The 27,048-nt window shown below is 34.5% G+C and overlaps 1 protein-coding gene across 1 annotated transcript in view; it reads right to left on the reverse strand.

The window, feature by feature from the left end:
* The window catches only part of DNAH5 (dynein axonemal heavy chain 5), a 293,673-nt gene that overhangs the window by 84,618 nt on the left and 182,007 nt on the right, over positions 1-27,048 (reverse strand). The window contains exons 53-61 of the mRNA XM_044681991.1: positions 21,434-21,564; positions 17,590-17,743; positions 17,024-17,291; positions 12,390-12,621; positions 11,137-11,251; positions 10,638-10,814; positions 6,611-6,814; positions 4,119-4,298; positions 511-648 (exon numbers count right to left, since the gene is read on the reverse strand). Of these exons, the coding sequence (XP_044537926.1) occupies positions 511-648; positions 4,119-4,298; positions 6,611-6,814; positions 10,638-10,814; positions 11,137-11,251; positions 12,390-12,621; positions 17,024-17,291; positions 17,590-17,743; positions 21,434-21,564 (1,599 nt within the window). The remainder of the gene's footprint in view (positions 1-510; positions 649-4,118; positions 4,299-6,610; positions 6,815-10,637; positions 10,815-11,136; positions 11,252-12,389; positions 12,622-17,023; positions 17,292-17,589; positions 17,744-21,433; positions 21,565-27,048) is intronic.

Genomic DNA, 27,048 nt, shown 5'->3' on the forward strand with positions numbered 1-27,048 from the left:
TACTTCTACATTTTTGTTATTTTTGAACTGATAATTTTAAGCTAAGCATTACTCCTTGACTAGTAATTTTGTATGGCCCGGCATCTGCTAGATCATTTTTTTAACATTTTTAAACCCTTCACTTCTGTGTATTGGCTCCTAGGTGGAAGAGTGGTAAGAGTGGGCAATGGGAGTCAAGTGACTTGCCCAGGGTCACACAGGTGGGAAGTGTATGAGGCCGAATTTGATGCCAGATAATTCTTAAAGGGAATCCCTCCACTAGTTTTTATCACTGACCATTTGAAAAAACAAACAGAACAATTTAATTAATTAATTCATATAGTCATTAGAGTTACACTCATATTAAATATCCTAAAAATTCAGCCCCATTGGACTCAATAGAACTTCTATGTATTTTTCTAATTGAATTTTGACTTCAAACTTCATCCTTAGTGAAAGTTCAAATGGCACAAACTGTTTACTATGACCCTGTTCCTATCTGACAAGCTCTCTCTTTCTAGGAATAATTACCTGTTTTTCTGTCATGGCCTTTTCATACTCTCCCTTTACAACATCCAATTCGGCTTGCTTGTCGTCTAGCTCAGCCTGAGCTTTCTGCAGATCTTGCATAGCGGTGACATAACGGTTCTCTTGTACCACCAAATTAGCCTGGAGAACAGATAGAGCATGAACTAGTTGACAGGGAAGCTTGAATATTGGAAAATCTGAATGCCATACATATGGTGCATGGAATCATTTAGGGTTAATTGAGTAGTGATTTCTAGTCTAAGATACATCCAATTAGGAAATATTTCTGTCTAAGGGAAACAGTTTAAATGGATAGAATATTTCAGGAGGAAACCATTTTAGGGAGAATAAATATTTAGAACTATCTGATGAGGCTGATATGATAGGAATTATCTTTCAGGCACCTAGTTTTTTTGTTTTGTTTTGGACTACTATTTTAATATACAGTAATATATAATAGCAAATATAGCTATTGGCAAATATATGGCAAATAAAGACCTCTTTGTGGATATGACTACAAACCTCCCAAGATGACAGTTCTAACACTATAATATAGGCACTTATCTGGAATCCAGCTTCTGCCTAGACATATTTTTTTCATAAAACCTGCTTTCATCTCTTTAGCATTGTAGCTAAACTGGTTTGCTTACTTGCTATTCTTTTTATGTGATTTTCTATCTCTTACTTGTATGCCTATTTACAAGCCTTTCTCCCTTTCTTAGACTGTTTTCCCTCTTCATCTCTTACTCTCAGAATCCCTAGCTCTCTTCAAGTCTCAGATCAGATGATACTTCCTCCCCTGGTAATCTTTACAAATATTCCCTCCCCAAATTGTGGTAATCTCCTGAACACACAAAATCACATTATTGTTACTCATCTTGTTATCTGCATCCAGAAGAAATTTCCTGAGTGCAGAGATTGTTTTATTTTTGTCTTTGTGTTCCCAAAGTCTTTCATAATCCCTGGCATACAGCAGGTCCTTAATAAATGCTTTTTGAAATGATGAACAATTTCAAAGAATGTGGTCGATTTGAAGAGTGCATAATCAGAAAAATCAAAGCAACCAAGAGAAGCAGTATAAAATTTATTCCATAAGTCTGGAAGCTATTGTAAAACATAATTAATTCTCATTTTTAAATCCTTCATCAGTTCACAATGCTTTTCTTCATTCCTGAAAGCAGTTTGGGAACCACTGGTCTAAAGGATGGGAATAGGAGTTTCTATACTTCCAGACTATGGGCAAACCACAGGGTCAGGGTAGGGACTTATCTACACTGAACTGAGACCTAAAGCAAGACAGAGCCCAGAGAATAGCAGTACTGAAATGGGTATCCTCACAGCAGGGTCCTGACACAAACCAGCGATGTTGCAGCCTTTCCAGAACCACTATCTGCAATCCTTCAGGTGGGTAGATCTGGGAGCTAACCTAGCCCAAGTTAACCTCCAACTCAGGTTGGGATTAATAGTCTCTACCAAAAATCTCCCACAAGTAGATGACAGTCTTCCTTCTGGATATCAAGAAAACTGGGTGCAAACTCCACTTCCTCTGAGGTCTCCCAGGATCAGTTACAACTTATCCCAACCACCATGGAGTCCATCTCAGAGAGAGAGCCACACTTCCTGCTTTCCCATTCCATTTAGAATTCTCCAGCCCTGCTTGCTAGGTCTCCTAAATAATAATTTAGTAAACTTCCTCACAACAGTGGACAAGATTTATTATGAAGATATGAAGAAAAGCAAGCTAAATATATGAGATTTGTGATTTCATTTAAATGCAATCTTTTTTCTATATGGAAATGTTTCTTTCAATTGGTTTTGTAAAATTTTGAATTAAAAAAAGAAAAAAAACAAATCCCTTTTTCACAAATTCTTGGCCATATTTTCTGTTGTATTAAATTTGTATTTAAGTATATGTTGTTAGAAATCACATTCACAAGCTTCAGGACGTTGTAATGATACACAAACAATTCAAATGCTAATTAATTAGAAAGTGAAAAGCATATAGAATCAAAATTTTCCTTTGGAATATATGTATATGTGTATAAATATAAACACATATACATTATATATATTTTTCTGTGAGTGCCTTTTAACTGCATGATTTGGAAATTTAAATATATTTTGGTATTGATAGTTGGAAAATGTTTGGCCTTATATGTCAAAAAATAATAAACAGTTGTTTATTTTGTACAATTTTCAGGCATGAGGGAAGGTCCTCTTACCCAAAATATATCTTCCACATCTATTTTATGATGCCAAACATCCCTTTAAAAGAGAATATAGCCTTCTTTAATACTCCCATTTACAAAGACATATAGAAGAGGTAACTATCATCTATAGAATCTATATATACAGATATATATATGTAAATATATCATCAAAGAAAATATATAATGTGTGCATATATATCATCTTATAATCTATCATAAAGTATTTATTAAAGATTTCTAGGTCTTAGACCTCTGTACAGGGATTCAAAGACAAATTTCTACTTTGATGCTAGAGGTTCAAAACCCAAAGTGATGGAATCTCTCCCCTGGAAAGACAATTATTCTATTGCATAGATACGTGTCTATATGTAAGTAAATACAGTATATACCCAAAATAAACAAAAATTTATTTGTGAGCGGGAGGCACTAAAAACTGGAGTAATCCCAAAAGGCCTCTTGAAGGACATAGCTAAGCCTGGAGCTTGGAGTTCCATAGGTAGAGACAAGGAAAGAGAACATTCTAGGAAAACTTTAAAGTGCTAAGGGCTAGCCTTCTTATTATTGCTGTTATTGTTATTCTGGCTATCTCTATGAAAGCTATTTTTCTTTCTAGTAAGCATGTCTATCAAGATCTTTCACATTAAGACTGATTATTTCTAAAAACTTCCTGCCCTAGTTAAAACGTTCTGGAGCTCTTGCCTAGAATTTCTTGTCCTGCTTCCTGGACCAGTCAGGGGAGGGTATGTTTTCAAGATCTGTCTTGAAGCAGATGGGTGTCTGGAATTCTTCACTTCAGCTATATCATAGCACAGCCCAACACTAACCTTAACATAGACCAAGACAATTTTTTTTGTAAAACACTTCAGGGATACTGTACTACATAAGTGTAGTTTTCAATTGGCTTCTACAGGTATAATGGCTTAAAAAAGCAATCAGTCACCTACAGTAGAATTAATATTCATGCTGATAGTTATTTTTTATTTATTTTTTCTTTTTTTAATTTTTTTTTAAATCCTTACATTCTGTCTTGCAGAAGAGTGGTAAGGGTAGGCAATGGGGGTCAAGTGACTTGCCCAGGGTCACACAGTTGGGAAGTGCCTGAGGTCAGATTTAAACCTAGGACCTCAGGTCTCTAGGCCTGGGTCTCAATCCACTGAGCTACCCAGCTGCCCCTAAGGGTTATTTTTTAAAGGCTTGCAGGTCTCTGAATGACAACAGCAGGCTAAAAAATAAACTGAGCTGTCTGCTTTCACCCTTTGAACCCAGGATTTCCCTATAGAATTGCATATAATCATACAGTTGATTTCTAACTTCCTTGCCTATTTCCATGAGAGGAAATTAAACTAGATAAATGTGAATATTTCCATAGATGTTTTCCATTATTCTGCAAAAGAGACTTACCTTCAAGGGTAGCACCTCCTTATTTGTAGAAAAAAAGGAGACCATAGCTTTAGTCCATGAGCAGAGACCAGCCACATTGCCACACACCCTTTTTGCAGTTTCAATATTGTAATCTGACATTTCAAAGTAAGGATTCAAAAATTCCACCACTTCTTCATTGATTGTGTCTTTAGGGAATTGCTAGGGAAGAAAAAAATAAAACAAATTTAAAATATTTCTTTTTTAGAGATTGCTATACTAACATTTATCATTAGGTTCAATTTAAAATTAAGGCATCATTCTTTGTATCATCTAATACTTTAAATATTTCTCAAAAAATAATCTATGACAACTAAAAATAGTGATGGAATGATGGCACCAAAACCAAAAGTGAACAGGAGTGTGCCTTCCTGGATGTGGCGACGCATGCCTGTGATCCCTGCTAACAAGGAGGCTGATGGATCTCAAGTGTTCTTATATATTGGAGATTCAAGTCAATTAGGTATCTGCACTAAGTCTGGCAACTGTATGGTGAAAATCAAGAGTACACACGTCCATCAAGTTGCCTAAAAAGGAGTAAACCATCCCCAGTGGGAAATGGTACAGATTAAAGCTTCTGTGTTGATCAGTAGTCGATTAGGACTTGAGTTGCTGCTAAATTCCACTCTGGGCAAAATAGGGAGAACATGACTTAAAAAAAGAAAAAATGCCTTGACTACAGTGGATAGAAATTCTAAAACAGAAGTTATTTTCTTGGGAAACAGGTAAAGCTGTGACAGGTTACAAATATGTTAATTACACATTTGTAACATAAATATGTTAATTAAAAATATGTGAACTATGTTAATAGTTCACAGAATTTCAAAGAAATAAAAATTTCATGCTCTGACTCAGATCAATGGAGGACAGATTTTCAGGAGAAAGGAACTTAAAGGATATTGTGTCCAATCTTTTTATCTTGCAGAAAAGGAAACAGAGGTACAATGCGGTTAAGTGTATTGTACAAGGTCACACAGCTAATAGAATATGAGGCAGTCATCCAGACTCTTAGCACAGAATTCTACCACTGGGGCACCAGCCTAACTCTTCTGTGGGTTAAAAATATATGATGATAACAAATTCAGTTCATGAGAACATATCTCATAATATTTAGTAGCAATATTTCTATGAGTTTAGGGAAGATCACATACACATTCAAATATCATTTCTTTTTAGTCCATCTAAATGGCAAAGTTAAATAGTTAAACTAAGGGCTGGGAGTAGACAAACAGAAAATCATGTTATTCTCAAGAATACAATACTAAAAATTTTCTGTGGCAAAAGTGGAAATTAAGGTAGGGGGATCAGGAAAGTAGAAATAGAAATGGGTAGATTTGATTTTTTAATTTAAAAGTATTATCAATTAATAGCATGTAAATATTGCATATTCATTTAAAAATAGGTCAAAGGAAGATTTTCAAAGTAGAAACATCTTTAAATAATCTAACTTGCTTCAAAAAAAGACAGGGGAATTATATTTGCAAAGGTAAGGTTTAATTGTATTTTATTTCTTTAGGTTACCATCCAATATTATGTCACATAGTCCAATTCCAGGCCCTCTAAAGAAAACAGGCAAATTCAGGATCAAAAAAGAGGCAGTGCTATTAAGGAGTCTTAATGGAAAGAACTAGAACCATGGTGAATAGAAAGGAACCTGAGCGTCTACTAGGAAAACAGTGGCAGGAATCGACAGAATAGGAGTGTGATGAAGAATCATGCCAAAAGAAAAGGCAGAGTGTACTGGTTCTATGATGGAAAAAATGAATGATAAGCATTTCCATATTCCCTAGATCAATTTTCTATCAAATTTCTATTGAAATTTCTATCAAATTTCCCATTTTCAATCAAGCCAAATAAAGGAGCCTCTACTTAATGAAACATCTAACAACAAAAATGGTACTTAAATGTATTTCAAAGTATAAAAGTGCTATTCTGCTTTCAAACTCTGACAATAATTGTGTCACAAAAAGCTCTCCACTTTTGAAATATCAGAATTCAGTACTCTGTTTATATAAGCTTTTCTCTCGTGGGAAAACAAGACAGGAAAAACAGCTTTTAACCTAATTATCTATTGTTGGATATAATGGGGGATGAAAGCTAAACAGTAACCAAAATTAAAATAGTACATTTTCATTCAAGTTAAAGAACTCAAATGTTATCTTTGTTAATTCCTAATTATTTTATCTTTCCTCTTGTTTCTCCTTCCCAAACAAAAATGATTTGTTGCATCCTAATGGAGGAGAAATTAAGAGAAGAAAGAAAAGTCAATAAATTTCAGTGTTAGTAGATTGATGAGATAAGTACAAATAGTTGTTAAATGGAATAGGAATGCTGAATATGTCAGTGTTTCAATCCCTCTGAATTTTAATGAAGAAAACTATCATGTGAACACCTAAAAAAAGATGACTAATTCCTTACTCTGAAAAAAAAAATACCCAAATCCTTATTTAATTCACTCATTTCAGAACAACAACCTGTAAGTTTTGTAAAAAGTTTCCTGCAGTCATCAGTTTTAAGGACTCTTGCCAAGAAGGGATCACACAACTTTTCTCCAGGTCAATCTTCACTGTATTGACTTTCCTTTGAAATAGCAGCAACACACAATCCATGATGCGCATGATGAGATGAGGGGGTCGGCCTAAGGTGCGGACAGTGGCAATATCAGAAGGCTTGATTGTCTAGGAAATTAGCAGAACAATAAAAATCAGACCTCATGGGAGAAAACTTGCTTAATTAATTCAAAATCTCATTACTGATAATTTAGTCATGAAAAGCAATCATTTATTTAAAAGTAAGAAGCACAACCATGGTTTGGTCCATGTACTAAGCCAGAGAAATACACTTTTCATAAAGTTTCAGGATTATAATCCAAACTGGCAGAAGGTCAAAAATGGTGGAAATAGGTGTCCTGTGAAACCTTATGAACAATCTCAATTCAGATAAAGAAAAAGGTAATCAGGATGAAAAACATAGTGTTCTCAGCATTGAAACAATTATCAGGCATTTTAAAGACAAAACATGTCAGTCTATTATAGGTATCTGTGGTGGTTTTTTATTCATTAGTTATGTAGGTCAAGAATGTGTCTCTGTCTCTCTTAGACAACACAGGACTGTCACAGTGGAATGACAACAGTATATTGCTCTAGGGCTGACAAAGTGAATAATTGGAAGTGTTTTAGCCGGGAACTGACCTTTCAATGAAGAAAGTTGTTCCATACAAATTTACCGCGCGTTCCTATTTTCCATTATCTGTATATATTTTAACTATAATTAAATTCTGAAATTTCTGTAACTTTAGGAGAATTAGCAACCCTTCTTTCAGTGTATCAATAAAGAGGTAGCTAGGACACAGTCAATAGAGCACCAGACCTGGAATAGGGAACATCTGAGTTCAAATTCTGCGTCAGACACATTAGCTGTATGACTCTGGGTAAATCACAACTTCTCTCTGTTTTGGTTTCTCCATCTACAAAATGGTTATTGCAATAGCATCTTCCACTCACAGTTTCTTGTAAGGATAAAATGAGATAATATTTGTAAAAGTGCTTTGTAAGCTTTAAGGCTCTTTATAATAAAATAAATGATAAGAAATGCATCAAATATAGAAAATGGATATGTATCTATATCCTCATCTCTCTTGGATAGACATGCCACACTTAGTAGCCACAGAGATATAAAGGGATAATAACAGGTGGAGAAGTCAGGATGAAAATGACAAAGATGCAGTTGGCTGTCACAAACATTAGAGAAATGATGGTCCAAGGTGGTGAGGAAACAATAGTGGCAAGAAAGATCTGTCTCTGTTCCTGGGACCACCCTGGCACTATTCTATTGCTCCACTGGCACTGAACAAGTAGCCAGCCTGTAACATAGTCCCACACAGTTCAGATGATTAGCCACATATACTAAGAAGTAGTAAGAAGCCAGAATGAGGGACTGTTTTGTAAGTAGCAAAAATGATGTAAAAAGTAGAAATGCTGGGAACCAGTCCTGGGTCTTAACCAAAAGGATCTCCATCCCTTAGAAGACTGTAAGTGAAAAAAGTGAATGGGAGAATCTTAAATAATGGGTGGAAATCCAGATGGGGAAACATTTACTAATTCAGCATTTCAGAAATTTGCTAACTACTAAGTGGGACACATCAACAGGAAACAATTTAATTGAATTATAGAATTTGCCATCTCTTTCAATTTCCTTGGAAATCAATTTTCTAAGACATTAAAATTGAGCTCTTTTATAGCATGGATTTCCTCTGTCTACAGTTGGTCTGGTTTAGCTATTCTGTCCATCTGTTTTTTTTTATGTTATTTCTACTTCCTCATGTAACACATGATGTACTGGGGTATTAAAGTAGAAATACAGACACTCTACCATCATTAAAGAGAATATAGTGGTAGAAATCTTGGCAGATCTTTTCTATTTTCTTGTCTGCTTTCCCATTTTTGAGTTTCATCCTTACATAACATGGCTACTGTAGATTTCATTATCACAGCATTATAGTATCCCAGAGTACAAAAGACAATTGAGGCCATCCGGCCCAACCTCCTTCTTGAATTAACATTCTCTCAACTACATAATCAGCAAATGGTCTTGAAGGTTTTGTTCAATGACCACTTCAGATGGAATCCTCTAATCTTCACAGTAGTCTGTTAGATTTTGAAGTAGTAGTGTTAGAATAATTTTCTTTATATAAAGCATAAATTTACCTCATCATAATTTCTAGTAATTGTTCTCAGTTCTTCTCTCTGGTAAAATGTTCTAACAAGTCTATTCTAACAAGTATATTCCCCATTATACATGAGAGCCCTTCAAATACATGAAAACTGCTGATGTGACACCCAGAGTTTTTTCTATAGGTTAAACATCTTTGGCTCATTCAATAAATCTTTACATAGATCCTCTACTATGCTGGCTGCCCTCTTCAAATATACCCCAGTTAGAAAAAAGTCCCTTATAAAAGATTCTATTTATAAGTGAACATGATAATATGGTCTAATCAAATCTTAGAACAGATATACTATCAGATCTCCAATTCTAGTCACTATGCATCTCTTGATGCAATCTAAGGTTAAATTATTTTAAATTCTTTACATCCCAGTGCTGAATCATGTTGGTCTTCAATCACCCAGATATTTCTCAGATGAGTCATTGTCTATCTATGCATATACCTATATCTTATACATGAGATCAAATAACTATATCTATACAAATTAAGGGAAAAAACTGTATATAAAAGTCATAATATAATAATATTACATATGTCTACATATATTGTATTTTCATATAATAGTAATATAATATATTATAAGTATAATATATTATGCCATATTATACATAAGTAATATAAATACCATACATATAATATAATACTAATATCTTAACCTTTCTTTACGATAATTTTGCTCTTCACTGTTTTTCAGTCTTCCCTTATCCTTCTCTTTAAGATATTAAAAGTGAGTTTATGTACAGTTATCAATGTTTTGTTGCTAATGTGTATAAAATGGATACATCTATGCATTGATAACATACACATATGTATATTTTCTATTTTCTGTATCTATTTGATGAGATCAAGTTTTGCTGTAGTTGTGGTAGAGGCTGAGTAACTTCTAGGCTCCTGTGCCCTTTTATTTGTGTGGTTATAGTCTAACTCAGGAGGCGGCAACCTTTTTGGCTGTGAGAGCCATAAACACCACATTTTTTAAAATGCAATTTCGTGAGAGCCATACAATGCTCACAGTGTGCACTTCTGTAACAGTGCCTGAAAAAAAATTGACTTTATGGCTCCTGCAGAAAGAGCCATATCTGGCCCTCAAAAGAGCCAGATATGGCTCGAGAGCCATACGTTGCCGACCCCTGGTCTAACTAAAGGTCTGTTCTTTAGCTGTTTTCCATTTTTTAGCATCCATAGCTTATATTGAAGTTGTTTTAATGTTTTCTCTGGGTCATGTATATAGAAATAAAATGTAACTTATTTTGCTGCATTAATTGAACAAAATTTTGTTTCCTGATATTTATTCTGACAGTGACTACTATTATCATTTGATATAGATTTCTCTTAAATTTTTTTCCTCCCCCCCCCACAAAAATTATTTCATGGCTTATATATTTCCTTAAAATTATTTTTCTTCAATGGCTTGATTTATCTGAATAGAAAATTTTAAAGTTTCTTCCCCATTGGTTTGAATATATTAGTGAATTAAATGAAAGCATTTCAGAGTGGAAATTCTTTTGCAGATGTGGAAAGTTGGAGTCCTGAAATAATTTACAGGAAAAAAAAAAATTATAAATTTTTTATTAATGGATTTCTCTTTGGGTGAGGAGAGAGAAATCATTATTTCCCATATAATGTCCTATGGAACCGTTTCCAAGAATGAATCCTTGGTTTTCAGACAATGAATTGGTCAGAATCAGCAAGGTGCTTCTGATGTTCAGGCTTTTGTTTTGTGTCTTATTCTTTATGCCAAACCCTATGAACTGTGTCTTATCAAGCAGAATTACCAGTAAAGCTGCTTCTGCTTCTTCTAAGGCAGGTTTTGCTGCCTCTAACTTCTCTTCAGCGATAGCTTTGTCAGCTGAAATGCTGTCAACAATCGCCTGGGCTTTGTCCTTCACCTTCTGGACCTCAGCTTTGACCTTCTCAGCAGCCTGAGCTTTCACAGTCACTTCTTTCAGGACCTAACTCAAGGCAAAACAGATAATCATGACAGGAAGAAGCCACAAAACATCTGCAAAGTTACATTTTAACTTTCCTTTGCTGGTTTGTTAAAGCTACCTTGTTATTAAATTTCTCATGTCTAAAGTGACAATTATACTCATTTAAATAAAATAAATATATATATATACACAATAAACTTGTTAGAATTATAATTTGCTAAATACAACAATATGACATAGACAATATGAGGCATAATATATGGTATACCATAATATAAAAGATATAATAGTTTGTTGTATCACCAACTCCTGGAAAACAGAAAATTGAGGAAAAAGCACTTACTTTATCAGCTTTATCATTAGCAACCTGTAGCTCTTTTTCTTTCACTTCCAGCTCCCTGCTAAGGGCTGCGACTGACTCAGAAGCTTCTTTCAGTTTTTCTAATCCAGTATTCATTCTGGAATCACACATCAAAATATGTATTATTAGTATTTTATATTTCATTAGTAGCATCTTCATAGTTACTATTTCCATTAGACATGGCTCATATCTGGACACACACCCAAACATATAATATACAGATACCCACATATATACATACAAACATATCATGTATATGTAACACATGTGGCACACACATATACAACATAGGTGTATATATCACCTCTATGTGGTGTATATATATATGTATTAGATATTATATATCTGATATATTGTGCATAAATATGTGTATATGTGTGTAGCACATTTCTCAAGGAACTAACAACAAGGAGTATGTTTAAATCTTGTTTTAGAGTTGATGCTATGTAACATTCTTTCCAGGATAGTGTGCCATGTAATAATAGTAAGAATACACTATATTTGAACTGCTTCCTCTTAGCGTGGGATCATCTGATACACTCCTTATTCATAGTATTGCCTCACAATCTGTCCTAAGTTAGCTCTTCTAGGTCTTCTCTTATTTATGTGTTCTTCCCACTATCTCTTTTAATACATATGTATCTTCTCTTTCCAGGAAGATTTCATTTCAACTCATTAAGCATATTTTAAGATCTACTTTGTGTTACACAATCGGAAAACAAAACAAAAATTATAGTTACTAAGATTGGCACAATGTTCTAGCCATCTGAGCTAACTAGTTGTGCATGGAATCATTCATCATAGTGTGGAGGAAATGGGCAAGGACAGATCATGGAAGTCAAACAGCTGGATTATCAAGATCCATTCTGACATACTATGTCATTCCATAGCATGAGAAATAATGGATTGCAGTGTAAATCTGGCAAAACTATAAAGCTAATGAGAAGCAATCAAATACTAAACAAATTCCATTTTTATAGGAACTTAAGGTTTTCAAAGTACTTTAAAACATTGTGTCTTATTTTATCCTCACCCTTGACAGTAGATGCTATTGTGATCCACATTTTAAAGTTTAGGAAACTGAGGCAGAGAGAGGTCAAGTGGTATGTCTAGGATTATGTAGCTAATAAGTCTCTAAGGCTAAATTTGAATTAATCTTCCTGACTCCAAAGCCAATGTCCAAACCATTACATCACTAATCTGACTACGAAAGCCATGGTTTTCGTAGAACTTACCTATTGGCCAAAGTTTGTACTTCAGCATGCTTTTCTCTATAAATGCTCTTATACCCCTGAATAAAGGAGAGGTATGATTTAGGGGTTACATGGGTAGAGCGTCGATATCTTTGGAAATATTCAACACATTTTTCAGCCACTCCATCTTGAAAGGATCCCATGCACTGGACAATCTCTCTTTTGATTTCAAAGGTGCAGTCAACATCAAAGGAAGAGAGAAAGTGTTCTGATACTAGAAATGAGAAAAGCATTAGGTGAATTTTGAGTATTAAACTTCTTCCTATCATTCACCTAATACCAATGTGACTTTAGATAAGTCACTTTCGCTCTTAGAGGCACAAATTGCTTCATCTGAAAGTTGAAGGACTCAATGACCCCTAAGATCTTTTCCAGGTCAAATCATAAGCTTTTCTTTTTTATGTATCAAATATAATATTTTTATTCTGCTTTTAAAAGTTAGCTACTGCCTAAAAGCTGTAGAAACGTTAGTACTTCAGAGTTGTTGTTTTTTCTCACAGCTGGGAAAATGTGTTATAGGATGCTAGGTCTCATGTCATCTTAAAAATGAGGGGGAGAAAGATTCAGACAGACAGACTAACAAAGTGACAGAAACATAGAGACAAAGACAGAGAGAGAAATGAGAGATGGAGAGAAATCATTTTGTTTTCCATTTCTTAGTATCAAAAATATGAAATTTAAGTCTAAGAAGAATCATCCTTCTCTGAACGGGTATTCTTTATTCAGGAGTCATCCTCTCCTGAACATTCAACTGGAACCTGTGAGTCTACTCGACAGCAAGTCTGTTTTATAGTGTATATAGGGGCAGGGTTCTAACAAATAATTCAAGTCAGAGTCTGCATGGCACTCATATTTAACAGTGACACTACCTTCTTCACTCAGCACTTGTCAGGCATTTAATTCTTCTAGATGCTGACTGCATCTGGTAAGTGGAAATGTCCATCACTAAATTATGTTATGCCAAAGCCATCTTGTCCTTAGCTGTGGCAGCTGGCCATGTATAATCTCCTAAAATTTATAACATCCTTTTAGAAATATTTAAGTAAAAAGCTGCTCTTGGGAGAACATTAACTTCTCAACTATTCTAAATATAGCTCCCACTATTGCTTCTCCTGAAAATGGCTCTGTTCTTGCCAAGGTTGATCAGTCAATTAATCAAGAAGCATGTACTTGGTCTCTATCCATTATATGTAGGCCTGTGCCAAATACTCTGAGGTGCAAAATATAAAAGATGGTCCCTGACCATTAGGTGCATATTAATTAATAAAGCCTTTATAAATGCTTCATAGTATGTTATAGAAGCAACTAAGGGTTTGGCCTCTGATCTACTAAAGTCAAAAGTATTTAGTAATGGAAGACTGATACCAGCTCTATTCACAAAAATGTTAGAAATAGAAAAAAGTGAGAAGAAATAAAGTGCAACATTTCTCTCAGATGAATGGCACCAATTTCTTTTTTGTTTGATTATAGGAGGGAAATGAGACAAATAGCACCTTTATTATTATACTGAAAATAGCCAAAGGTAACCAAAGCCCCAGGAGCCTATCCATTACATTTTTCATGTTTACTATTTTAACATTTTCATCCCCAGGGCCAAATACAATAACTAAACAATATACATTTTATGGCTAATATAGATGACAAGTAATAGAGGACCTAAATTCAAATCCTAGAGATGCTGAGCAAATACTGCAAAAAAAAGGCATCTTTGTACTATTTTTTTAAAAATCTAGAATAGAGAACTACCACTGCCTTTGTAATTTTAATCTTAGAAATGTTTCTGAGGCATTGAGATATTAAGTGACTTTCCCTGAACTTCCAGTGTGGAAATGTCCAGTGTTTAAACTATTAATTAATTGCTTAAGGCACTTATATGTTGGCTGGCTTGCCTACAGTTCCAAGGTGAACCCACTATCTACTAGGCCAAAATGACTCTTAATTTATTTCTTGCAAAATAAATATACTTGAATCTTTTCATGTCACCCTCCCCAGTGGCATACATGAGAATCCACAAGAATATAAATTGGAAAGATGTACTAAGAGGAGAATCCAAATGCCCAGGGTGGTTACGAGCAGGCACTACTATAAGAATTATGGTGGTAGTCATCATATCTATGTAAGTAATGGACTTAAGTTAAAAGTATGTTGGAAAATAAACATTCTGTTGCACCTAGAAATATAATCAACTGGACTACATAGGGCTGAACAGGAAAATTAACTGTGAAGTTAAGAAGCCTGCATTGGCAAGACCTATTTTGATTTTGAGAAAGTTCAAATCAGGGTCCACAAGTGCCTGTCTATCACCTACCTGTATATGGAAATTCAAAAAGAATAAATCTGACTTCAAAGGAAGCTCTATGTATAATATTCATATTATTATTCAACCACATTGGATTGGGCTAGGAAAATAGTGTTTGTTGTAAACTATAAATAATACTTATTTCTTTTTTGTTGACTGAGAAAATATGGTAGCAATAATTTCTTGGGTTATAATACATACCATCATTTCTCTTTTTCCTAGATAACTATTCATAAACTTTCAGATGAGCAATGGTATTTAGATAGAAGAATAAAACTTTTCTATAGTCTAAAATGAGCATCAATTCACCAAAGAGATGACAAAAATTATAAATGCAGCTTCCACTGAATTTATTTGAAGCCATTTTTGAATGAGGAGAGTTAGAAGGGGACATTTTAAAATAGCAAATTAAAATCACATCTAAAAGAATGTTAATGATTACTATTCTTTCAGAAAGCACATTTTAACTGAGGTTAATTTATTTAGTAGGGATTTGGGGTATTACTGAGGTATAAAAAAAAATATAAAAGAAGAGAATGAAGGTTCTGGGAAAACAGAAGTAACCAGTCACCCAATACTGCCTGGACTGAAAATTTTAAAATAGTAACAATAACCTTTAGAAGCACACGTAGTACCTGACAACCATGAAGATTGTTTTATCGTTAATCATGTATCTGAACAAATTTTTAAAGATAAGCTCATTCATTTAAAGGAATATTATTTCAAAATACAGACTTTAAAGGAACTAAGAAAGTATCCTATTAAATTTCCAAATTTCTGTAAACCAAATAATTTTATGTATATGTCAGCAATTTTAGACCATGAAAAAATTATGATATTTGACCTTTAAAAGACATCATTAAAGCACAAGAAGGACTTCATAAAAGTAAAAACTGGGTTTCTTTCAAAGATGAACCTAAAATGTTCTCAGCATCATTCCCTATTGGTATGTATAGAGAAAATGGCCTAAGTCATAATCAGCAAATTCTAACTAAGGCTGCATTTAAGGCAACATATGCAATGCTTTGTCCAGATACCCCAGTTCTGTCCTTGCACCTTTAATGTATAATAGCAAGTTCAAGTAAATAAGTTTTCTGTCTGTAAGATGAGAAGGTGGGTAGAAATGATCTCTAATCTCCCTTTCAGTTCTAGATCATTATTCCATGAATCAAAGTTTAATAACTATTTTAAAAATAAACACTTTAAGGAAAAAATAACAAATTATAAAGAATAACTTGGTGCATATTGACACAAAACTTTATTTATTCAATGTCACCCAAATGAGCCTTCAGCTTTACTGATATAGCTGGGCCAGGGACAGGGGAGAAGGACAAACAGTCCCTTAATTTATCTATATGGGAGGCCCAGATATGGGTTAGGGAATGCACACTAATAACATAAAGGGCATTGGAAAAACTGGTAGAATTAAACACCAGTACCACAACTCCTCAGGGTTGTCTGATTCTTTTCTTTGAGTATAATTTTCTGATTATTCTATGAATCATTTGCTCAGATCAAGAAAATACAAAGAGTAGGAATGAGGATGTTTCATCTCTTTTTGGGTTCCCTGGGGAAAATTGTCATTGAAATATATTCCTCTTGCTTGTCAGGGAACACAGAGGAAAACAGAATAATGACCAAGGTTATGTAGATATAAGAGAAATTAGTGATAAAATGAGTTACCTCAGACTCATCTATTTTACGCATGTCTATGACATCTTATGACAACCTTCTGAGAAATTTCTGCCTCTAACAGCAGCATGAACTGAAGTGAGAAGAGACTGGAGACAGGGGCATTAATTTGAAGACTATCAAAGAAATCTAAGCATTAACTGATGGGAGCTTTAAGTGCCTAGCAGTCGCTTTCCTTCCCTCCTTAAATAATTTTAATAATCTCATTTTTATCTAAGTGGATTTTAATTTGCCCAATACAGGCTAACTACAAAATATTCCTTTGAAATGCTCTATAGTTAAGTCTCATGTTTCACATGGATAATAAAACTAAGACATAGAAAAGCACATAAGCATTTCTTACTCATTTCTTTGTTGGAATATTTACTTATGAAGAAACCTTCGCTGTTCAACTATTCAAAAATGTTTGACAAATTAAAAAATTGTAATTTAGATTAGATTTCTTACACTTGTTTCTCATACTTAGTCACTTTTTGAAAAAGAGATAAAACAGATATCAGTGAATAGGCAAAGAAGCTAGATAGTAACCATCTCTATATCTATCTGCTAGTGATAGCAAATACCACAGGAAGAAACTTGAAAAATACCATAGAGTCAGAATGTTAATACAAAATTTCACATTTACCAGCAACCAAAGCATCTTTAGGCCATCGACTAAACCAGTCTGTAGTACAGCCTGAAATAAGTGCAGGGAACTTCAAAGCTCGATTTCGGAATTTTTCACCAACTGGAGAAAAACAAAGTACAATATGGAGGTTCTGTCGGACTCTGCTCATGAAGTAGTCATATAAATTCTCATTAGATGGAGGTCTTCTCGGGTATTCTTTTTTCATGGCTGATATAAGATCACTATTAATTTCATCAATTTCATCACGAGCAAATAGATTAGAGACCTTAAAAAGCAAATATGGACACACAAATCCAATATTAGAGAAGAAATACTCAAAATATGATAATTTTATATCAGCATAATTTTATCAAGGATATAATAGCTCCTGATTTATGACTAGGTGTCAGTATTACATTTCTATTCTCAACTTCACTTTTTTGAAGTTCTATTCTTCAACAGACACAACCTTTTATCAGTAACTACCACTGAACCCTCAGCAACATCATTACACTGATAGAACAAAATATGAAAAACTATAAAGAAATAGTAGGCAAAAACATGAAAAATGAATCCAGTCCTACCTCACCAGATGATAAAACATTATTCATGTATTCCAAAAATGACTCATCTTTAATCTCATTGTCAGTGAAAATAAAGGTGATTCCTTTGCCTTGCTGACCTGCTGTCCTATATAAAAGCTTCAGGTCATCCATCAGGTTTGATGTACTATAAGATCTAAAATAATAACATAAAAATATCATTGAAAAAGCCCCATCATAGGCAAAAAGGAAGATCTGACCCACCTTTCTTATCTGATGTCAAGAAAAAACAATCCCCAACCAGGAGAAAGATTTTATTCAAAATGTCCTCAGGCACTTCTAAATTTTGAATGCTGAGATAATTTCTGCTGCCTGCTCCTCCTCATCATCTTTTCTAAGGACTTGGAGAAGTACCTGACTATACTCACCTTCATTCAACATTGTACCTAGTGTTAAAACTAAAATCTTTCAATAAATTCAAATAATGAGAAAATATCAATGAGTTTTCCCCCCCTCCTACCACAGAGAAGATTCTATTATAAAGGATTCCATGCCTCAGGAGAAAGCCATTTCCCCCATAGAAAGAGTGGATATCATTATGTCTCATACTCCTATGAAATAATGAACCAGTGTCATTATTATCCTTATTTTACAGATCAGAAAATAAAGTTTAGGTTATGTGATAATGAGATTAAATCCATCTATCCTGCCCATCTTTAGATTTAATCACCAAAGGTGAAAACATCTCCATTTAATTCACTAGTTGGATGGTCTGTAACCTGTGTGCTAGAGTAACAAATCAGAATTTACTGACTGCCTCATGGGCAGTCCTAAGAAAAACATCTGTTTTGATTTGACACATAAACTGAGAGAAGGCCACAGGAAGTGATGCAGAAGAGGCCCCTTCAAAAAGAGACATCAGTCGGCTGGTCTCTCTCTTCTGGTTTGTGAACAGAACCTGAAAGAGCTCTTCTGGTTCATGACTGGACTTGGAGGAGGTCTGGAGCTGGTGAAACTGTTCCACGTGGTGAGTATTAAGACCGAATTTTCCTGAACTTCTCGTAAAGAACTTCCCTTTTGATAGAGACTCTGTTGGTGAAGCTTTTGCTTCATTCATCTCCAAGAGGCCCTTTGGGACCTCTGAGTCTCCGACCTTGGGATTAAGGCTGGATTTCCCATGGCTAAGGGTTAATTAGATTTACCTGGATTAAACTAGGGGATCAGAGCAAATTACATACTATGTTAGATTACTTATCCTATCTTATCCTCCCTCTTATTTCCTTATTTCTTCTTCTTCTTCTCATTTGTAAATAAATTTCCATAAAAGTCATTTTAATTTGAGGTTATTCTTTAATTGGGGATTGATAAATCCCCTGGTGACAAATCTTTTAATATTTACCCAATCAAGCCCCTTTCCCCCCTTACAGTTACCTGTGTAGTATAGAGAAAGGGGGTCATATTGTTTTTTCAAGCTTTGGCTGAGTTCTAAAGCAGTTAGGAATTTGGAATCTTGAGGGAAAAAGACAGTTGGTTTGAGTCTCCCATGGAGAGAGGTTGTCTAACCAACTGAGCTGCTTCCTTACCTATCTGTACAATTGAAATTTAGCCTAGCTTTGATATATTTATTTAAGAAACTATTATTTTGGATAAACCCTTTATATCTTCCTTCCCTAATATTATTTCCTACCTTCCCTCCTTTACCTTATGTCTGTGGAGTTAATAAGGAGAGTAATTAGAGAGGAGTTCAAAATCTGTGAGGGGTTAATTGTTATTGGACAATATTAGATATAAAGAAACTAGTCAGTCATCATTTATTTTGTAAGTTGAGTTAAAGGCTGGTCCTTACTCAGACTCCATCTTTGCCTCCCTTCCCCCACCTGAGGTTCCTGAGACAACTGTTGGGGCTTTCCTTTGATCCACTTTCCTGACAAATCATCCTTTAAAGATAATAAACCCTTTTGTGTTTCAACAGACCTATTAGTATAATTTGTCTGTTAGTTACTAAGAGAGGGAAGAAGAGGGAAAGAACCAACATACTCTGGGTTTGAAAGGAAGCCAGGGTGTCCATCTTGAAGGAAGGTGTAACTTCAAAACAAGTCCCTTCCTGTGAAATTAACTAAACCCTGTTTGTTAATTTCAGTTTAGTCTATTTCCCTCAGCCTGTGTTTGAGTCTAAGTCCCAGTCTGTAAAGCCTGCTGTTTGTCTGTTTAGTTTAATTTCTCCTCTCCCTGAGGATTTCTGTTTCCTTTCTGTGTTATACTCCTGACTTCAGCCCTATTATATACTGAATCTCCTTAATCCCAGCCTACCTGTGACCTAGATTACCCATTTAGCAAGTCTCTGACAACCTCCTTTCAAATTCCCTTATACCACACACCTTTCCTCAAATTATCCCCATTACATCTGTCCAATATCATTGATATACTAAGTAGAAGATCCAGTTCCTGAACTTAAGTTTTCTTGCTCCAATTCTGGTATTCTTTCTACTATACTAAAATATAAAGTCTAAATGCAGGTAGAAAAAAATTACATTTACACTGTAAAGTTCATTCAGCCCTTTCCCATTTGAGGTGTGTTTCACTTCTTAGTTTTACTTTACTTTTACCTCCAAGACGAAGTCCAGGTAAAGTCATTTCTTTCCGTTTTCCTGGTGAGTGAGGTATTAAAATGTGATCTGAATGATTTTTCAGGATGAACACTAGGGTTCAAGTCAAATTTCAGGTAGTTACTCTGAAAAGACTTTCCCTTTGCTTTATCATAATATCAAAAAGCTTCCTCAAGTATCATTCATAAATATCTAGTCTATTTTAGCTTCTTACCTACCTTCATTCAGTCCTTCATCATCTCTCTTCAGGACTACTGAAATAATTTTCTTGGCTGAATTAATTCCAGTGTCTTTCCTTTCTAGTCTATCCAACACATAGTCACCAAAATATGTAACACATAGTTACCAAACTAAACCTAATAAAACATAGAGCTAATTTTGTAGCCCCCTCAAAAATCTTCTTCGACTCCATTTTGCTTCTAGGATAATATACAGAATCATCAACCTGAAATTTAAAGCCTCTCCATTATCTGGTTCCCACCTAATTTTCCACTCTTACTGCATCTTACTCTTTTTTACTTACTTTCTATTCTGATCAAACTAGACTGCTAGGTATTTCCCATACCAAACATTACATTTCCTATTCAATGCCTTTGCCCATGTCTAAAATATACACTTTTTACCTACAGTTGAATCCCTAGCATGCTTTAAAATACAGCTCAAGTTGTTTCTCCTATCCAAAACCTTCAAGTTTTCTCTCAACTTTTTCTCATTTTTTCCAGATGTTCTTGCACTTTCTCTCTGTCTCTGTCTCTCTGTTTCTCTGTCTCTCTCTATATCTCTTATTTTATATATTCTTTTTTTTAAACTTCCTTTTGAAAATGCTATGTATACCAAATAGAAGGTAATCTTCTCAAGGTAAGAGATTATTTCATTGTTCTTTTGTTTTCTTTTTATCTCTAGCACTTAGAACAGTGAGTCCTAAGTTCCACTCTGAACTCTAACTCAATCCTGATAATTTCCTCTCTTTGCTCCCCACTGCCTTCTTTTATATATCTTTCTCATCAAGCATTGATATTAATAATTTTTTATTTTTTTGAGCATGTACTAAAAAGTATATATCCAATACACATAGAATTGAGGAGGGAATTGTTATAGACCTACACCAATTACTTAAAATATATTTTAATGCAAATTGGTAGCTGTATTGTGAATTTAAGACTAATGTGTCACTGAATTTTTCATGAACTGACACGGTTAACTCCAACTCAGCTTTTATCTGTGAGACTTTTTATAGAAATCTACTTCAGGTTCCTTAAACAAGATACTTGAAAACAAACCTTGTTAGGGTAATCTGGAAGGAATCAAAGCCAGCAATGAATGATGCCAGTCGAGTCAGACTTTGTTTTCCTGATCCACCTACACCCACCAGAAGAGCATTTCCACGAGGAGTACGAAGGACACGAGAAATCTGAAGCATGATATGGACAAATATGAATGTTATTTAAACTCTGATAATGTAAGCCTTCCCCAATTTCTGATTAAGTTGTGCTCCAAAGTTTGCATATGCAGTATTTGGAATTTAATTCATTTTCTCTTTTTTTATTTTATTTTTTTAAACCCTTAACTTCTGTGTATTGGCTCCTAGGTGGAAGGGTAGTAAGGGTGGGCAATGGGGGTTAAGAGACTTGCCCAGGGTCACACAGCTGGGAAGTGTCTGAGGTGGGATTTGAACCTAGGACCTCCTGTCTCTAGATCTGACTCTCAATCCACTGAGCTACCCACCTGCCCATATTCAATTTATTTTCCCTTGGAAACAATTTCTATATTATCATGAAAGATGGTTCCCAATTCATATCAATTCAATTATACAAAATATGCCTCTGACTTCAGATATAAATATATGAGATATATTCTCTACCTTCATGGATTTTATAGTCTGGAAAAATATAATATTTAATGAAATTTATGTTTCTTTGGAAAGAAAACAAATTCAGAGTTTCTATTTGGAATTGAAAAAAATACACTGCCCTCTGCCTCTGAAGTTAGCATGGAAATAGGATAAGTGAGAAATGATGGAAAAATCAAAAAAATTCTAAATGATAGAATAATGAATAGATTCTAAATTGATCAAATAACTATACATACAGAGAATTCTGGAACCAGTTTAAAGTGAAATGACCATAGGAATTTATCCTTGTTCTTGAGCTGCCAAGACTTTTAATCAATTACTTGTATAAAAAAATAGACAGAACATTAAATTGGTCACTAAGTTGGGAGGGATAGCCAACATATTGAATGACTGAAAAGAATCTAAAAAGATCTCAACAGGTGGCATGAATCTAATAAGACAAAATTTAATGGTGGTAAAAATATTGAGTAAATATATCAGTTCAAAAAATCAACCACAAACTATGCCCAAAGGGCTTTAAAAGACTGTCTGCCCTTTGATCCAGCCATACCACTTCTGGCTTTATACCTCAAAGAGATCATAGGGAAAAAGACTTGTACAAAAATATTTATATCTGTGCTCTTTGTGGTGGCAAAAAATTGGAAAATGAAGGGATGCCCTCAATTGGGGAATGGCTGAATAAATTGTGGTGTCTGTTGGTGACTGAATACCATTGTGCTTGAGGAAATAAAGAACTGGAGAAATTCCATGTGAACTAGAAAGACCTCCAGGAATTGATGCAGAGTGAAAGGAGCAGAACCAGGCGAACATTATATACACAGAGGCTAATACACTGTGGTACAATTGAATGAAATGGACTTGTCTACTAGCAGCATTTCTGAGGGTCTTATGAGAAAGAACACTATCCACATTCAGAGGAAGAACTGTAGGAGTAGAAACACAGAAGAACAATTGTTTGAACACATAGGTTGATGGGGACATGATTGGGGATTTGACTCTAAATGATCACCCTAGTGCAACTATCAATAACATGGAAATAGGTCTTGATCAATGGCACATATAAAACCCAGTGGAATTGTGCGTCCACTATGAGGGGGAGGGAAGGTTGGAAGGGAAGGAAAGAACATGAATAATGTAACCATGGAAAAATATTCTTAATTAATTAATTAAAATTTTTCAATTCAAAAAAATCAACCACACAAGTACAAGATGAGAACACATTTCATGTGAAAGAGACAAAAGTTTTACTATAAGCAAGTCAATGTAAATTAATATATATAATAAAGTGAATGCAATCTTGAGCTGAACTAATAAAAATATGTAGAATGTAATAATCTTTTTGCACTTCATTAGTATGGCCATAATGGAAATAACATTGATAAATTATGGCCATCCAGAGGTGGGAAACAAAGATGATGAGAGGATAAAAAGGAATGTTCAAAGAAAATCAATACAAGGAAATGTTAATACTAATGATAATATTTAGCCTGAAGAAAAGATACAGGGAAGATGTGATTGTTTCCTTTAATATTTTAAGGGATGTTATATAAAAAATGAATTGTACTTTCTTTGCTTAGCCCCATTTAATATAACTAGGAAAAAATGGGTAGAAGTTGAATAAAAGTAGAATTAGGCTTGATATAATAAAAAGCTTCCTAACTTGAATTTTCCAAAAGTAGAATTAGATCCTTTTGGAGATAGGAAATCCTCAATTAAGAGGGCTTTTCAAGAAAAGAAAGGACAGCCATTTGTCAGAAATATTGTATAAAAAGATTCTTGTTTAGGTAGAAATAAAACTAGATAACCTTGGAAGTCATTTCTAATTCTGTGTAATTCTAAGCTTCTATGAAAACACAGATTATAGACTTATTGAAGAAGCATGTACAAAGTGATTTTATTCCCTCAAAAGTTACAGCAAGGTCAGAATCCCTATCAGTCACTGATAAGCAAAGGTACTAAGGGAATCTTGGGCCATGCTTCTCTGAGATTCTGGTCACAATTCAGAAAAGATATTAATTGGTCTGTGATGCCTGCAATAGAGGCCACAAATTACCTACAAAGTTCTAACCTACTTTTGATCTCCATAAGAGCAGGAAGTGAAATGAATGTTAGATCTTTGGCACAAAGGGAAACAGACCAAGACCTAAAATATTCTATTTTATTCTCTTGCTTTGCCTTCTTGTTATTCATTTAGACATAAGGAGAGTGCCAACAGGTTTTTAGGTTCCTCTAAAAACTAAAATTGCATTCATCAAATTTCAAAGGAAATGTAGACACAAGCTGTCCTAATAATTCACCATAAGATCTAGTTCACTAAAAAGGACAGCTTTTCAACAGGGTTTCTGCAACTGAGGAGATATGTTAGAGATTATGGACACCTTCATACGTGACAAGTGATAAAGCCATTCCCCAACTAATAGACATCATCTGAGTTTCTGGTTCTTTGCTATTATAAAAAGCTATTAGACATAATTTTGGAAATATGGAACCTTTCTCTTTTTAATTTTAACTGTTTGGGTTATGAACTGATTAATGTTATTACTAACTCTATAGGTATATTGTGATTTTGTGTACTGCTACTAAATACATACACATATACAATTATCCTTCTTTAATAGTTTTATATATTAAAATTATCGTATTTGCTCATGTTTTATAGATTACAAACAAAAAAATTTAATTATTTTTTTAAACTCTCTTTCTTTGCTTACATGACTAATGTCCAAATTCTAACCTGTGACTTTATATAATTACCACCCTAGTTCTCAACTTATCTATGGTAATCATAATTGGTTTCCCTGCTTTTTTTTCTCCCCTCTGTGGAAAGGAAAACTGTGAATCAAGCTTATGCATTTCAGTGCACTGGGATGGAGCAGACATGGGTTGAAATGTGATGGGAGGGAGAGTGACGGAGTGAGAGAAGAGGATTGTGAGAGAAACAACGAATTGAAGGGTCTTTTGCCCTCTGAACTTGGTGGAGTGTGGAGCAAAAGACCCAGAGCTCTAGATCCCAACCAGTGGAAAAGCCTTGTGACCTTTTCTTCCTTACTCAGAGGAGAAAGATGGTTCCTGTTGTGGAGAGCCTCCATTGGAGTCTGAGGAGGGGCTGATCCCTTAACTTCAGGGGGTCACCCTGAAGATCTTTTCATTCCCTTGAATTTCCCAAGAAGGACACTTGCCACATGTTAAGGTAGGAGAGAGGCTTTGATTAGCTTAGAAGAAGATAAGATCAGTTGGAGGTGAGCCATCAGGGCTCAGCTGAAGACAACAAAAAACCAGTTGGGTCTCCTCTTCCCTCAAATCTATCCTCTTTCTAAATTTACTGTAATTATTAAACTGCTTGAGAAATAGAGAATCACAGTCAGATTCATATTGGAGGGAGAACAAAGAACAAGAGGTTGATGGCTAAGCTCACCATTAGCCTAGGCAAAACGAGAGGCAAAAGTAACAGTCTGTCAGACAAGGGGAACTCCTGGGGTTCAACTACTAGTCAATCTTTGCCAAGTAATCTCCACTCATCCCCAGAAGTTTAATTAAAAACACTGGTCCTGTTATCCTTAACCTAACCTTACCCAGAGTTACCTCTCCTGTGAGTGTTTGTGAGGGAATTTCAAAAGTAGCCTCTCAGCCACAGAGGGTATTCCTCCATTTTACCTCTCCAGCCCTCCAGCTTGGCCACCTCCGCCATTTCCTATTCCCAACCTGTCCTTATCCCAGTACCTTTCAAACTTTACACCTCTCCCCATTTCACTTTCTCCATCAGTGATATAATACTCAAACAAAAATGGATCCCTGTCACCCCAAATTTACTTAGCCACAAATTAGCATTAAACCTATGTTATACATGAAGAGCAAAATTATTTTCCAAAAATTTACATCTAATTATATCACTGACTTATTTAAAAACCTTTAAGAATTCCTTATTACCTCTTGAAACATGCTGATTTACCTTTTTCTAATCTCTGCTCTTGTCTACTGATCTATCCCATTGATGCAAGACATTCTGATGTATAAAACTTTATAAAAAGATTTTATTCCACAAGGCTCATGATTCTCAATTCTGTAGAAAAGTTGATCTTGTATTCAAGGTCAAAAAGATAGATTAGGAGATTTAGAGACAAGATTCCTAAATTATTCTGCATTTCTTCTAGCTGTAGAATTTTAGATTTTTCTCTAAAATTATCCCCTCCTTTTTAGAAAAATTTAGATCATCCCTTATTCACTTTCTTAGAAGAAGCAATGAAAAGCACTTCTTTTTCATTTCTTCCTAATAGAATAGTCTAAAGCAGTACTTGATAATATCTTTGACCCTTCAAGACAATTACTAGGAGAAAGCCCGAGTTGAAAATTAGTGTTCACTTCTCTACTGTTTGTAAATATTTCTTTAAGGTGTTATAATAGTTGTCAATGGGTACATCTGACTTATCCTAACCTTTAAAAATCAACAATGGCTATTATGTGTGTAAATATAATTTTATAAAGAACTGCTTTTAAAAGTGAAAAAAGCAAGGTAGGTGTCCTGCATTAGGTCTCTAGTAGAGTTACCTGCAGTTACTTAATGTCAACAAAAAAGCATATAACCAATTGCTTTTCTGAAGGCATGTGTGCTAATCTATTTTTCTTCATTTCCCCAAATACTCAGAACTACTGTCAAGAGGCTCTCATTTGTCTCAAGAAATATATCCATGGACCAATTCAGAGGATTTCCACAAATATGACTCAAATATTTAATCCAACCATAAACTCCCAGCCAAAAATGAAAATTTCATGGGGAAATGTCTGCTCTTATAAAAACCTGAACTGTCTAGCTATTTGTTCCCAAGAAAAGGCTTTCATCTGAAAATTACCTTCACATAGCAACTATATGAAAACCATTTAGACAATAGTATTCTTTTCTTTTGCTTCCTTTATTGATTGAATATGGGGAGATTTATATTCTTGCTAAACTATTTAAAACCAGCTCTCATTTATCCGTTTAAATAAATGACTATTAAAGCACATATTAAACATTAATCATGTGTCAGTTTATGTGCTAAGTACTAA

This window comes from Gracilinanus agilis, chromosome 1, assembly GCF_016433145.1.
Source record: "Gracilinanus agilis isolate LMUSP501 chromosome 1, AgileGrace, whole genome shotgun sequence".
Taxonomy (NCBI): domain Eukaryota; kingdom Metazoa; phylum Chordata; class Mammalia; order Didelphimorphia; family Didelphidae; genus Gracilinanus; species Gracilinanus agilis.